Source organism: Salvia splendens, chromosome 6 (genome assembly GCF_004379255.2).
Source record: "Salvia splendens isolate huo1 chromosome 6, SspV2, whole genome shotgun sequence".
In the NCBI taxonomy this organism is placed as follows: Eukaryota; Viridiplantae; Streptophyta; class Magnoliopsida; order Lamiales; family Lamiaceae; genus Salvia; species Salvia splendens.
The window spans coordinates 14,057,425-14,073,743 of NC_056037.1; the positions used below are offsets into that span (position 1 = coordinate 14,057,425).

General features: G+C 44.0%; 1 protein-coding gene and 1 pseudogene across 1 annotated transcript; one reads left to right on the forward strand and one right to left on the reverse strand.

The window, feature by feature from the left end:
* Positions 1-4,170: 4,170 nt before the first annotated feature.
* LOC121808837 lies at positions 4,171-10,471 on the forward strand (annotated as a pseudogene).
* A 304-nt stretch (positions 10,472-10,775) lies between these two features.
* On the reverse strand, positions 10,776-11,950 carry LOC121807380 (thylakoid lumenal 16.5 kDa protein, chloroplastic-like). The gene is made up of 4 exons (XM_042207594.1): positions 11,573-11,950; positions 11,345-11,487; positions 11,195-11,267; positions 10,776-11,117 (listed from the first exon to the last, which is right to left on the reverse strand). The coding sequence occupies exons 1-4, from the start codon at positions 11,877-11,879 to the stop codon at positions 11,008-11,010; spliced, it is 633 nt and encodes a 210-aa protein (XP_042063528.1). The 5' UTR covers positions 11,880-11,950; the 3' UTR covers positions 10,776-11,007.
* Positions 11,951-16,319: the final 4,369 nt, after the last annotated feature.

The window sequence follows — 16,319 nt, forward strand, 5'->3', positions numbered from 1 at the left end:
GAATGACCGTAACATTCAGCTCAAAAAGCCCATTCACTAGGTGACCTTCACCTATGAACTTTTCATACTTGGTCAATATAACCTTTTCACACTCAAATTCTAGTGAAAATCCATGATTTACGAGAAGTGAGCCTGACACCAAATTATTTCGGATGTCTGGGACATGCAGCACATCCTTGAGGGTAAGAACCTTTCCGGATCCTAATTTTAGGAACACATTACCCACACCAACCACCTCGGAAGAGGCTTGGTTTCCCATACGTACTTTTCTACCTCCAACAGATTTGTAAGTAGAAAAAACGCTTCTCTCTGAGCACACATGACATGTGGCACCCTTATCAACAAACCATTCATTTGGATTATTACCATGGTCCACGTCGGAGACCATTGCGATCACCTCGTGATCTTTGTTGTTTATAACAACACGTTCAAATAATTTGTACAGTATTGTTTCCAACAATAAGTACACAATTATATTGAACCAAATGTGCATTGGCATATTCATCAACCCATGCATCCCAATTACTACTACCAAATCTAAATTGGTCTTGCTTGTCAAATGACAAACGATAAACATCATTCTCAAGAGAATAGATCTCAAGGAATTAACCACTCCATAGCGCATCGACATTGCGACCGTTCGTTGCTTTATTCCAGCTTTGAATTTCATGTTTCCTCCGGCATCGGTCGACATGAATTCAACAAGAGTACAATATTTCGTCTTGCGATTGTTGGAAATATTGTAGCCTTTACACTGGAAAACTCTTGCTATTACAAAAGAACAAAACTGGAAGGTAAATATAATAATATAAATTACAACGAAAGTAAAGAGATGCAAACTATAGTATTCTTCAAGTCGAGTCGAGGTATCCCTCTCTCCGCAAGACGAAATACGCCCCGGCTAGTGCTCACGGATTGGCGTAATGTCCCCAAAGATGAAACGACTTTCCTCCTATCGAGTTGAAGCACCTCAAACTCGTAGGCTCCGGCGAACTTGAATTGGAGGCGAGAACCGAGCAATGCGATGCTCCTAAGATGCGAACTAGAGTGCTTGAGCTATGAGAGAAGAGAGAATGATTGTAGGTTGTGTTGTGTGTCTTCCATCTCTCAAAACAAGCCTATTTATAGGCTAGGAGTGGCCACACGAGAGGTCTCGGGTTTAAGGCACCTCATAAACACATGGACGTTGGAAAGCCAAAAGACTTAGGAAATGAAAGGTTTTGAGACCTTTCTAATTTCCCACATGTTACATGTTTTTCCTACACAAAGCATTGCCCGGACCAGATTATTCTTCAAACTTTTGGAGGAATGTCTAATGCATTTTGAGGTAATATAATGCCATGTATTATTTTTTCTTTTACATTTCTGGATCTTGGTATGCAGGGAAACTGATGGGTTAAAGGGACAAGAAAATCTGTTATGATTTGACCGTCTAATCTAGTCCCTAATCAGGCTTCATATTCCCTCTACCAATACTACCCGTGGAAAAGCCTACAATAGCAACCATATGATATATGCTTAGGCCATCCACTATGCTATCTCTATACCGTCCTTTAAACCGTCTCTTAACTACTATTTGAGCACTATTTGAGGGATCCACTGTCCTTTTTTCCTCCATCCCTTAACTAAGGGACGGAACCTGCAACGCTCCGTCTCTTAACCGCCTCTATACCGTCCCTTAATTACTATTCATTCAATTTCATTTAGAATTTTTTTTCTACCCAATTCAATTTAAACAAACACACTTTATTAAAAAACAAACAAACTAAATAAACACACAAAATAAAAAAGACACAAAATAAAAAAAACACACAAAATAAAAAAAAACTACTCCGCCGGCGAATCATCCTCTAGAGGCGGTCGAGGTTTAGGGGGTCTCGGAAGGTCAAGTTGTGCTGCCATAGCAACAATTCCGTTCCACCAGGCCGTGAATTGGGCGTACGAGAAGTGGGAAGTGTCCGCCATTGTGGCGGTCATGTACGCCACCATAAGTGTGTCCGAGCCTCCCCGCGAGCCCGAGGCCGGCTGGCTTGATTCGCCTCGGCCCTTCCTTGCTCTAGCGCTTTCGCCGCCTTCGTCCCTTGCGGTCGACGGCGCCCACGCGTGGATCCTCCAGTATCGCCGACCGTACCCGCAAACTCCCGGGATTCAGCCTCAGGTTGGCTGATGCCATCGGTGTCACCACCAGACGCACCACCAGACGAGTATTGGCCACTCGCCGTATACTTCGTGCGCTTCGAGGTTGAGCCCGAGCTGGAGCGGAAACCTCCGGCCCACCGTTCCTCGTCCTTGACGGCCTGCCAAACATCAACAAATCTGAATTGATGACCCTCGTCCTGGTAGTAGGCGCGCAAAGCGGACGTCAAAATGTCGGTGGCCGTGGCGCCGCTTTGGTACCGCGCCTCTTCAGTCGAGTAGATGCCGCAGAATTTTTTGATCTGTCGGTCGACTCGGTCAAAGTGAGAGCGGAGCATTTTAACTTTGCGCTTGCGGGAGCCTTTCGGCTTTATCTGGTGGTAGACCTCGCAAACCTTTTCCCAGAAATACTTCCGGGTTTGTTGATTCCCGACGATGGGATCGTACGAGACCGTGATCCAGGCGTTGTACACCACCATCGTTTCGAAGTTGCTGTACGGATGCCGACCAAGATCCTCTTCTTCTTCTTCCTCCTCGTCCTCGCCCGCCTGGGGTTGTACACCGCCAGTGCCACCTCCACCGCCTCGGCCACCTCCACCGCCAGTGCCACCGGGAAAATCCTCCCGGATCTGGGATAATCCCTGCGAATACCGCGTGGCGGAGGGACGGACATATGCATCAAGGTCAAAATTGGGTGGTTGGTACCCCCCCCGGCGTCGCCGAACCCTGAGTCCCAGGGGTTGACGAACCGGGACCGCCCAATGTGTTGATCATGGTCTCCCAATCGCCGAACGCGTTGAGATCCCACCCGCCGGAGCCGGAACCGCCGTAGTTGTCGTCGCCGTCGCCGGACATCTTGAGTTGGTTTATGAAAATTTGAGAGAAAATTTAGATGATAGGAAGAATAGATGTGTAGTTGTGTGTGAAATGATGATGAGTTTAGGAGTATTTATAGAGTAAAAAAATTAATAAAAAATCAAAAAAATTATAAAAAAAAAACAAAAAAACGGTATTATTACCGTTACAAATTTTTTTTTATTTAAATTCGAATTTTTTTAAAAAAATATTTATTGCGTCAGCACGTGACGACGCCCAATCGCGGGCCGGCGAGTGGGCGTCACGCACGACGCCGGGTTGCTCCACGTCGCCTCGGCGCGTGGCGAGACAACCCGTCTCGTGGCTCGCCGGGACGAGACGCGGGACGAGACGGGACGAGATGGAGGCTGCAACGCGTCGCGCCGGCGTCCCGTCTCGCCGGGACGAGACGCGAGACGCCGGCGAGACCCGTAGTGGATGGTCTTAGAGCATCAGCAATGGTGCCCGTCCCGGCAGAATTCCGACCGGCGTGCCGGAATTCCGCGGCGGACGTCCGCCATTGTGCAGTGGGAATTCCTTATAACGTGGCAGTGCAGTGGGAAGTCCGTATGACGTGGCAGGAGGTGTTTTTGGGAATTCTGCGGAGAATTTTGCCGGGAATTCCGCGCCACGACTGATGCTCTTAGCACTAATAGGGGAAGATAAATGCGAAAGATCCAATTTATTTATCATATTAGCTGTAAAGGATGTCTCTGTTGTCTGCTTGGACATCTCGGTTCATGGGGTATATATCGTTTGTGTTTGGTTTATCTGATACACTCCCTAACTCCCAAAGTCAAAACTTTTGGACATGGAAATTAAGAAATTGTGTAGAAAAATAGGAGAGAGGAATAAAATAGGAAAAATAAAGAGGGGGTAAGTAGGTGATGAAATAAAGTAAGAGTGATTGTATGTTTTGTTTTTTGTCAAAAAAAGAAATAACTCAATTTAGTTGGGACATCCCAAAAAGGAATACGACTTAACTTAGTTGGGACGGAGGGACTATTAATTATATCAATTGAGAAAAATATGGTTAATATCTATGCCAAGTTTTAATATACGTTTATGAAATGTCCAGATATTAAACTACACCTTCAGTTAACAGATGTTTTGGTATTTTACATGTCTGTGATTCTCCTCCTGGAATATAGATCTTAACTATCATGTTGTTGATTATATAATGGGCAGCAAAGGAAGCCTGACGATACCTTGCTCATGGGCAGTAGTTCTCACAGTCAATTTGGATATAAGCCCTTCTCATCAAAGTATTCTGAGAGACTTCCTCCTGCAATTAATCAGTATCTTTTGGAAGCTGCACGCCAAGAAGTTGGAGTATGCATATCATCTGATTTTGTCATGTTTTTCTAAATGTGTGTCTTTTCACAGTTCAATATTATATATCACTTCTTTTATAAATGTAAAAGTGTGATTGATGCAGCCCCAGGGAACACCTGAAAATGGATATTTGTGGCAAAGAGTCAACTCTCAGCTTAGCTCTCCTAGTCAGCCATATTCCTTAAGGGAAGCTCTTGCTCAGGCCCAATCTTCTAGAATTGGAGCTTCAACTCAAGCATTAAGAGAATCTTTGCACCCAATATTGAGGCAAAAATTGGTATGATGTTTGATGCTGATAGTAATACCCTTGGTATTGTTCGATATTATTATAATATCCTATGCATCTGTGTTGTTTAGGAACTTTGGGAAGAAAACCTTAGCGCTGCTGTCAGTCTTCAAGTTCTTGTAATAATTGAGAAGTTCTCTGGAGCAGTAGCATCCCGTGTCATTGCTACTGATTATGGAAAACTTGATTGTATTACATCTATATTTATGATAGTCTTTTCTCATAATCAACCTCTGGCTTTCTGGAAAGCTATGTTTCCAGTTTTCAATAATGTCTTTGAGCGTCATGGAGCAACTTTAATGTCGAGGGAAAATGATCGTTTTCTAAAGCAAATTGCCTTCCATCTTCTTCGGCTTGGAGTTTTTCGTAATGAGAATATTAGGAAAAGAGCTGTTATTGGGCTCCAGATACTTGTTCAGGTAGGTATATATTATTTCTTGCTTGGTCTTCAAATCTTTTGTCTTATTTCTTGCTCAAAAGCTAGGTGTAATTGTTTTGTAGAGCTCTTTCAAGATTGCGTGTTGTGCTCACCATTACAATGTCTGAATTGATGTCTGAAGTCCAAGTTATACATATGAAAACTGATGGGACTCTAGAAGAAAGTGGCAAAGCGTGCCGTCTTCGGAAATCTTTGGAGGAGATGGCAGATGAATCTAAGAGCCCCTCTGTACTGAGAGAGTGTGGTCTTCCAGAAACAGCTCTTGTTTCCAGCAGTGAACAATTGTCTGATAATCATTGGTCCTGGTCAGAAGTTAAAGTACTATCTGATAGTCTACTTCTGGCTCTTGATGCTAGCCTGGAACACGCGCTACTGGTAGAGCTTATCCACCCTGGTTACTGATCTCAAACTTGTGCAACCTCTTTTTTTAAGTAAACTTATTTACTGATTTAGTTTTCTTCTAGGCATCTGTTATGACAGTTGACAGATATGCTGCTGCAGAGAGTTTCTACAAACTTGCAATGGCATTTGCTCCAGTTCCAGATCTTCATATCATGTGGTTGTTGCACCTGTGTGATGCCCACCAGGAGATGCAGTCTTGGGCTGAAGCAGCGCAGTGTGCTGTGGCTGTTGCAGTTGCTGGAGTAGTGATGCTGGTAAGATTCTGCTTTTTTACATTTCTTGGTTCCTTCCTTCAAGTGTTATTTTACTATGCCTGATGACACGGGGAAGATCTTACATTCATATTTGTTCTACGGGTTGAATCTAAAAATTTGTTGGTTGTGTGGCCTTTTAAGGGGGTGAGTGACCCATTTTTACATGGTATCAGAGTAAGCTCAAGTTGATGATGGGTTTTCTTTTGTTTTGCGTGTGTGAGACCGATGATCATTCCTGCCCACATGTGTGGGGGCATGTTGAGACCCATGTTTCTTATCTCATATTGACTTGATAATGATTGTGCCTCTCTCTATATGCTTGGATAATCCTCTCCTGTTATAAGGCCTTTTAAGGGGATGAGTGACCCATTTTTACACAGTTGGTTTGAATTATCTCAAATATAATAGCCACTTGTATGAAATATATGAATCTGGTTCCTGTGTGACAAACGATTTTATGTTTAGGCCCTCGTATATAGAAATGATGGAGTGTGGAGCTCGGATCATGTCTCAGCATTGCACAGGATATGTCCCATGGTAAGTGGTAAGATAACTTGTGAGGCTTCAGCTGCCGAGGTAGAAGGATATGGCGGGTTTTTTCTTTTTTTTATTCTAGACTACACTTAACATTCCTCAAGTGTACTGGACTTTTTTTTATTCCGCCTTTGGGAGAGACACATGACCCTCATGCGTCTCCTTTTAATGAAACGCATGACAGAGATGCGTCTTTCATAGAGACGCATGAGGGACATGCGTCGTTAAATTTTTAATTTTTTCTAAAGACGCATAAGCGTCATGCGTCTTTAACTTTTTTTATTTATTTTATTTATTTTATTTTATTTTATTTTATTTTTATTTTATTAGAAGACACATAACTGTCTCCTTTTGGATTGAAGATTTTCTATGTAATCTAATTCTAAAATACTTTTTTTCTCTTTTATAAATAGCAATGAATGAGACAGTTAATTCCACGAACAGTAACTATCTTTATATCCTCTAAAACATTTATTCCAATGAGAAATTCTTCTTCAAGGATGCGTGTGGTAAGCAAATAATGTCTTGATTGATTATTTACTTTTCAAAGGCATATTATGAATTGGTATTTGATTATTTTGCAGAAATTTATTTTGATGGTGGACGAAGAATCTAGATGGGAGAGGAGTGTTGTAAGCGTGATGAACAAATGCTATGGTATGTATATTTGAAGTGTATTTATTTATAAATATTTTGAATTGAAATTGAAAAGGGTTGAATCATGTGATGATGTTGTAGGATTAGAGTGGTTCAGAAAATCTAATGTTGGTTTGGTGGAAATATGTGGGCGTGTCAAATTAAAATAAGGACGCAAAGAAGGAGTGTCGGTGAATTAATTTTGGGACGCTTTTAAAAAACATCCCTATATGTATGTAAGTTAAAGACACTATTAAAAATAAAAATAAATAAAAAATAAAAATAAAAAAGTTAAAGACGCATGACGCTTATGCGTCTTTGCCTGTGACACATGACGCTTATGCGTTTTTTAAAAAAATAAAGAAAAAAATAAAAAATTTAACGACGCATGTCCCTCATGCGTCTCTATGAAAGACGCTCTCCGTCATGCGTTTTATTAAAAGGAGACGCATAAGGGTCATGCGTCTCTCCCAAAGGTAGAATAAAAAAAAGTCCAGTAGTCTAGAATAAAAAAAGAAAAAAACCCAGGATATGGCGCTTCAGAGCATCCACAACCGTGCTCTTGCCAGCGGCACGGTTATGGGCCCGGGCGGTACTATTCATGTCTGCTCTCTGGCAAGAGCACAACACCCACAACTGTGCTCTTCCGCAAGGACGAACACAATTAATATAAAATTCAATTAAACAAAAACATTTCCATAATATTAAAATCCATTTAAAAACCACAATAAATATTACAAATTACAAATAAAATTAAAAAATACATAATTAAAATCCTAAAAATTAAAAATTACATAATTAAACTCCTTAAAATTAAAAATTACATAATTAAAATCCTAAAAATTAAAAATTACATAATTAAACTCTTAATAAGACTACGCATCCGGCGGGATCAACCCCAATTATTTTTGGAGACCTTTTATCATGGTCTCGTGTGTTTCAAGTTGCGTGGGGGTCATAGATGACCTATCGGCCATATTGAGTTGGCTTAAGAGCATCCACAGCGAGTTGTTCGGGGGTGGAGGTGGCACATAGGGAGCGGGAGCGGCTTCGGGAGTCGAGCCGCGACGACGGTTGGCCGCCGCCTTCTTCCTTCCTTGGGGGCGGCGTTGGGAACCGCTCGGTCCGGCGTCGGGGCTACCCAAGTTAGCTCCGGCGAGTTGGCTAGCCACTTCTTCCGAGCCGGAGTCGGATAGGGCTACCGACCTTGATCGTTTGGAGGAGCCGCTAGAGGAGGATGTTATGCCTCTCTTATACTTCGGGTGCGTCCGCGTCTCCTGCCAAACGTTAAGATATTTGAACGACTTACCGTTCATGGATTGGTAGGTGCTCAGCGCGGCGGTGATGATGTCGACCTCGCTTCGGCCGCTCCCGGCATTCCGGGACTCCTGGATGAAATAGCCGTTGAACTTGCCAATTTCTTCGTTGGCTCGGCCGATGCAGTTGCGCACCATACTCTCGTTGCGCTCGATCGTTTCGGACGGCCTGTTTGCATTGTACCGGGTAGAGACACGCCACCAAAAGTGATCGGCGGATTGGTTCGTTCCAACCACCGCATCTTCGGAGATTTCCAAGTACGCCTTGAACAATCTTTCCATCTCCGCCGGTGAGTACGGTGTGCGGACACCGGCGCGAGATGGAGGAATCGGCATTTGGGAAGGGGCGCGAGGCCTAGGCTCCGGTGTCCACCCGTAGCGCCCTTCGGAGGCACCTTGGTCGTCGATTGGGTATGGACGGTAGCCACCCGGAACGGCCGAATCTTGGGTTTGAGGAGGGGCCGAATATTCCGTTTCCGAACTAGGAAACGGTTGTGAACCGAACCATTCGGGGTTCCAACCGTGGGAGCCCGAAGGGTTATCGTCTTGGCCGGACATAGTGATGTTGTAGGGTATGAGAGAATGAAGATGAAAATGGATATGAGAGAATGGAGATGAGAATGGATATTGGAGAATGATGATGAGAGTTGTGTAGTTTGATGTGAATTTTTGGGGTGAAATTGGGGGTATTTATAGATGAAAGTGTGTATTTTTGGGGTTAAAAAAATGAAAAAAAAATTAAAAAGGTGTAAAAAACGGTTATAAACGGATATATTTTTTTGGGGAAGTGAAATTTTTTTTTATCGGTTTTTTTAATAAAAAACGATTTTTTAAAAAAATAAAAATAAAAAACGTTTAAATGCAACGGCTACGCCGTTGACGAATGGGAGCGCGCCACGTGTGCGTCCGCTGGCACGGACGTGCTCGATACATCGAGCAGCGCCGTGCCAGCGGCGCGAGCGCAGCGGCGGCGGATGGCGTCCGTGCCAGCTGCGCGGACGGCGGTGGCGACGGACGCCACCGCTGCGCATGCTTTCAAAACTTACGGTTGAGTCAGCTCTTAAGTACCTGCAACTTGTAAATAAGCTCTTCTCTCCACCACTTCTGCGCCAGCATCCTAGAACTAGTTATTCGATTCCAGTGTACAAAAGCAGGAGGGCATACGGACAATTAGCCAAGTGCCACACGATGCTGACAAACATATACGAGTCAATTCTTGAGCAGGAATCGAGCCCCATACCTTTTGCAGATGCAACATATTATAGAGTAGGGTTCTATGGTGAAAATTTTGGGAAGCTTGACAGGAAAGAGTATGTATATAGAGAAGCTCGAGACGTGATATAATGGAGAAACTCAGTCACATATACGAGTCGAGAATGGATGGTACAACATTGCACGTAATACCAGACTCTAGACAAACTACAGGCAGAAGTTTGCTACCTGCAGATAACAGCTGTAGATCCAGTTATGGAAGATGAGGATTTGGGAAGCCGAAGGGAGACAACATTTCCACTTTGTGTGCGTGCGCGTGTCTTTGATAGGTTTTTATTTGATACTCCTTTCACCAAAAATGGAAACGGCGTACAGTAGTACACACCGACGGTTCATTCCCGTCCCTAGTAAACCGTCTGCAGGTGATAAAATCAGAATCACTAGAGTTCTCTCCCGTGGAGAATGCGATTGGGATGATTGAAACGAGAACAGCAGCACTGAGAAACGAGCTCGAGGAACCTCGCAGCTCAGAAGGCGATCAACACTCCAGGGATCTGTCGCCGTCCAAGTGAACAGCGGAGTTCTGAGTGTTTGCACGGCATTCCTTTCAGGTGAGCCTGCTACCAGACTGCGGTCGCAGGAGCTGCAGCAGCTCATTGCCGCACTCCTAGAATTCATGGCAGTGTGCAAGCGTTCTATCAGCGTCCACTTTCGCTTGATTGGCGACGAAGACGAAGAGTTTCACACACAGCTTGTCAATGGATTTCAGTCGCTAACTGCAGAATTGTCCCACTACATTCCAGCCATTCTTTCAGAACTATAACAAGCTGCAACTTCGTCTTCTGCAGTGAGTGTAAAAATTATTCTTTTTTAGGTGCTAGATCATATATTCAGCTAGTTTCATCTAAGTTTCTAGCATGCTTGTTACACGATTTCTCAAGTTTATTGCTTCTTGTATTGTATTATATGCTGCTGCCGACCTTTGTATTGATAGATAGGATGAACTCTGCAACCTCTAATTTTGACATTCACTTAAATTGACAAGGAAATAGTATTTATTAGTGTTTTGGTGGTGGAGAAATTTAGGATGGATGTTAATTACCTGTGTTTGAAATAATAAACTCTGTTCAGTTTGTTTCATTATTCAAAATAAATGTCTTGGAAATGAAACTATATTGAAGGGATACATTATCCTGTTGCCAAATTAGCATCTTTTGTCCGATGGTATACTGGGTGAAGATTGTGATGTAAAGTCATACTTAAGAATGTGATTCTCCTCGAATAAAAAATAGAATAGAATATGACTGAAAATATCACGCTTTACAAATTGACGAACAGAAGAGTTCAATCCGTTGATTAAGATTCTGCATAAAGGTAAAATATTCAAAGATATGCAAGTACTAGTAATATAATGTAATGTGGAGTTTGGGCTTAACACATACATTTACATATACACATGCACAAATGAAGTTTCGTTCTACAAAAAGGCCTTGGTAGTATTTATTTTTCTCAAGGAGCAAGGATGGGATTTAAAAAAATAGAAAATGTTGCAATAATTAAATTGAGTGAGTTACAAGGGAAGAATGGGAATGTGTTGGAAGTTCAAAGGCCTTTGAGTTGTCCAGCCAACCCACATAGAGTGGTCCACTTCTCAAAGGCAGTTGCAGATGCCACAAATGCTATCTTAGACCCTTCTTCATCTTTTTCAGAAACTGCATCCAATCCAAAAATATGTCTCCAATTCTAATACAAGCACATAATTTGGAAATTAATTATAGTTAAAACTCACTGGATGAGAATAAGGAGGCCATTGACAGTTGGAACAGATCAGCCTGTGTCTTCTCCTCTTCACTAGAACTCAACTGCCATTCAATCAAGTTGGAAATGAGCATTCAAAGCAAAGTGATAGTATTAGTTTTTAACACACACACCTACCTACCTTGTTGAGGGCAGAATTAACCTTCTGGAGCCATTCAGTTGTATCCTTGGCTGACACAATAACAGAATTTGCTTCAGCAAGGTCCTTCTTCTCAATAGCCTGCCCTATTTTGCTCAGTTTGCAAACAGCATCTTGCAGGTATGCTGCATCAAACATGTATACCAATTATACTAACAATGCAATCAAAGGCTAATGAAATCTACTAATAAATTCAAAAACTGAATGAACCTTTTTCCTGAGTTGATGAGTTGATCTCGAGCCTCTTCTTCCTATCTCTCTTCACCTTCTCCATCAGCTCGTCATCTTCATCCGCCTCCAAAATGGCGGCGCCGGCCTTGTAATTGGTGCCGGAGAGAAAACCGGCAGCGGTCGCGAGAGAGAGAGCGATGGCTCTCCTGCTTGTGACAATGGAGCATGTCTCAGAAGGAGCAACAGATCTACACACAATTTGAATTGCTGAATGCGAAGATGAAGATGAAGATGAAGATGTGGATGGAACGCAAGGGAGAAACACTTTGGCGTTTGAGAGCAACATTTTTGCTTGATGAATTTGTGTTTTTGGTGGCAAAGGAGAAGTTGTGAGACTGCACGAGATAAGATTGCGAGCTTTTCCTCCTCACTTTCTGATGATGTAGCGAATTTTTGATGGGAATAAATGCAAGTAATAAACGATCACAACACGGAAAATTACGTGGTTCGATTTACTGAGGTAAATCTACGTCCACGGGAAGAAGAGAGGGCAAATTTGTATTGCTTGGTCTCGCTTACAGATTACAATACTGATTTGCTATAAGATTCAGGATCTAGAGAGCTTAACCTTGGTCTATCTGATCTAAGTTCTATTTATACATTCGAACTAAGATCGTGGTTTGCAGCCCTGGTAGTGGGGTTGATAACTGCTTAATACCACTAAATAGATCGTGGGTGTAATGGAGGTCGTGGAGATCCTGCATGGGTCCACTATCTCCTTGTTCGGTCGAATACTGAGACCGAACTGCTGAACTTTGCCGATCAGCTTTTGCCGATCTGAGAGTTGAGCTCGATTGGTCGGCTTTTACCGAGCTATAGGCTGTGACCGAACTCTTTGGTTGTGCCGAACTGAGAGTTGAGCTCGATTGGTCGGCTTTTACCGAGCTATAGGCTGTGACCGAACTCTTTGGTTGTGCCGAACTGATACTCTTTCTTGGGTTTTGGGCTGATGGGCCGTCACTGCTATTGGGCTCGCAATTATTGTTTAGTTGTTTAGTTCGTATCCCATCACCACCCCCCCCGAAAAGCGAAGTGAATCACTTCGGCATTTCGGATAAGTGTAAGGGGGAGGCTGACGTCAGGGGACGTGCTCCGCACGTGTCTGCATTAAATGTGACAGCAAATCCGGCCAGAGAATCCAGAAAAAGTGGGATTTGAAACGGTGCGACGAATTTGAAATGCCTTTGCGAATCTGATAAATATTTCCTCTCTTCATCATGGGAATACTTTTGCGATTATTTCTTCTGTATTCTCTCTCTTTTTCGTAAAATTTTCTTCCGCTTCTTCAAGAATTTCTTCAGAGACTTTCGACCATCAAAGAGTAAGAATCATGTCTTCTTCTTCTGAATCTGTTTCTGAATCAGGTAGTGGTAGGAAGGGGGGTAAGGGGTCTTCTGGCCGGAAAAGGTCCGGGGAGAAGACGGTAGAATATTTTCACAGCATTTTGAGTAAGGATATTGTGATATCCTTACACGGAAAATATTTTCTTCCTGGGGGGTTAGTGGTGATTCCCGACGACATTCATAGGGCTAACTCGCCGCCGGAGGGTTATGCCACCGTTTACGAAGCCTGCTTAGAATGCGGGCTTCGTTTCCCTCTTCCCCCTGCCTTTGTAGAGCTTCTTGATTTTTTTCAACTTCCTTTAGGTCAGGTGACTCCAAATTCTTGGAGGCACTTATCGGCCTTTGCTGCCGAGCTGCGTAGACTAGAAAAGGATCTGTCTCTGAGGGCAATCCTTAATTTCTTTCAGTTTAAGAGAAAGGGATCCTGGTTTTACTTGATCCCTTTACAGCCCTTTAGAGCCTTCTGTAAAACCAAATGGCCGATGTGGAAAAATCGCTTCTTTTTTTACAATAGGACAGCGGCTCCGGACTTTTCCTGGAGAGGGCCGAAGTCCGTAATTCCTCATCCTCGGGTAGAACCGTTGGACGAGCTCGAGGGCGGGCTCAATAAGATTCCCATGATTAGGAAACAGTATTTGGAATCTGAGCTCGTCAAGGGTGACTTCGTGTTCGACTCCTCGTCTTCGGACGAAGAGACTGAGGGTGAGGATTTCTTTTTTATGCTTTACTGCTTTAGCGGCGAAAACTAACTTTGTTTTCTCGCTTTTTGGCAGTGAACATGCTAAGCAGGCTTGGTCGCAAATCCTCCGAATCAAAGGAGCCGGAGAAACAGAAAAACACCAGCTCAGCGTCTGATGCCGAGAAGAATCCGAAGAGGCAGAAGACCTCTTCGAGTCAGTCTTCGGATCCAAAAAAGCCGGGATCGACCTCGGCAAAGGGGAAGGCGAAGACTCAGAAACCCCCAAAAGCGCCAGAGAGAGACATTGTCCAGGGGGGTTATGGATCAGGAGTGGTTACGGCCACTTCGGAACATATCTCTGAGCCCTTTTTATGGCCAAAGGACTTTGTAGAGGTGAATTTTCTTCTTGATTTTCTGGCTTTGCTTCTTTCGTATATATTTTTTTTGTGGCCCCTCTGTTGACTTTTTCCTTTTTCCATTTTCAGAGGAACAATATGCTCTGCAAACTCGTCACAGTTGAACTCTCTAAAGCGTCCAGCGATTATGATGAGATGCAAAGGAATTTGAATGCTGCTCGTCACCAGGCCGAACAGGCTCGGGCAGACTTTGAGAAGGCAAGGGCCGCTATGATCTCGGCTCAGGATGAAGCCCAACGTGCCAAAGACCAGCTCATCATCCAGAGAGAGCGGTCGAAACAGGGGGAGGCGGCTGCCGTGGTTGCTCAGGGGGAGGCTCTCCGTGTTTACACGGAGAAACTCTTTTTGAGCAATCAATTTTCGGCCCTTATCGGTGATCTGCTGAAATTGATGACCGATAATGCTGAGCAGGAACCCGAAGTCGTCTTGCCGCTGTATGGCCGAGAGATTGCAGCGCGTCTCCAGAGTCTGCCGCTCCTTGAGGAGCTTGCGTCTTCATCGGTCCTGCTTTCTGCTGAACGAGTCCGTAATTGCCGTGCTGACCGTGACGAGAACATGGAGGCCATCTTTGCCTCCTTGGGGCCTGTTTCACCCGCTTCAATTTTCAAAGAAGAGGGTGAGCAGGAAAATGAGGCCGGCAAGGAGACCGAGCAGAAGGATCAGCAGTCCGGCGACGGGCACGCCGAGCAAGAGATGCAGCAGATCGGCGATGGGGGCGCCGAGCAGGAGGGAGGGAGGAGGGAGGCCGAGGCTGAGACCGAGGTCGACAAGGAGAAAGAAGCTGAAACCCACAGGGAAGCCGGAGACGAAACTGGCGAAGTATGATTTCGTCTCCCTTCTCTTAGTTTAGTTTCCTTCTTTCTATTTGTAAAATGGCCTTGAAGCCCTCCTTGTGTAAATTTTTTCTTGCGAATGAAAAAAAATTCTTCTTTCTACACTCGTGTCTTCCTTATAGCTTTTCTTAATCTCTTTTACTCCTATTGTGGTTTACTGCCTGCTCGGTAAACTGAAATGCCGAACTGACATAGCTGCTTCGCATTCTTAACTCTAAGGAGCTGGAGGTACTTCACTGGAAGCGGCTATACTCTTTGGCTTTAAATGAAGCTGATAAAAAAGCTATAGATGACCAGATGAAGTATGATGAACTCTTGGCTCGTTTAGTGGAGCTGGAGTCCAACAATAAGGACTTAGAGTCCATAAAAAAAGATCTGGAGGCCGAGCTGAATACTGTCATCGCTGAGAGGACTGCATATGAAGACTTCATCAGCGGGCGCGGGGGAATGACTATATCCGAAGTTCAGAATCAAGTTGATGAACTGTGGGAGAAGCTTCATGTACTCCGGAAGAACAATGTGCTGGAGAGCTCGGCTTGCCAACAAGTTGTGAAATCATTGCGGCGCTTGGCTTCTCTGTACGACATCATTCTTTCCCGGCATCCCGCGATCGAGAGATTCCTTAGCCGTTTCCCGCTAACAGACGCTCACGCTCCAACTCAAACCTCGGATCCACTTACTCAAACTTCTACTCCAAATCAGCACCGGACTCAGGAGCAACCGGAAACGTCAAGACAAGAACGTACTCCAAGTCAGCAACGGACTCAGGAGCAACCGGAAACGTCAAGACAAGAACCTACTCCAAGTCAGCAACGGACTCAGGAGCAACCGGAAACGTCAAGACAAGAACGCCCTGAAGTTCGTAGAGGAGTGGTGAATATGAGTGAGCAAGATCAGCGAATGCTTCGTGAAGAGACTCTTCGCCGCCGAGGTGCTAGAACTTCCCGGACTTAGAGAAGAGGCGGTAGGTCGATCAGAGCATCTCGTCCACCTACTGATTCTTCAACTGCTCGGAACGCCCGAACTCAGCATCATGAGGACTTTTTGGATAGGTGGCTCAACTTTAGCAACCGTAGACAGTAGAGTAGTCCTTTGTAATGGTGTAACGCATTCTCGTAGGGCAGCGGAATTGTATGCCCAACAAGACTTAGTAAATGAAATTTTTTCATTTCGCTTCTATCACTGCGTATTTACAGTTCAGCGATTTTTTATTTCATTTATTGTACTCGTCCTCGGTCTTATGAAGTAAACTCTTCTTTGACCGGACTGAGTTAGCGTACTCGTCCTTGGTCTTATGAAGTAAACTCTTCTTTGACCGGACTTAGTTTGTGTCCTTATTTGGCGAGTTTTATCGCTTGGATTGGACTTTCCCTAGTTAACCGAAGTGGTTTTCGGCTTATTGCAGTTCGTTTCAGACGAATTGCTTGTTTCTTAAGCTGAACTGTGGAATCTTGT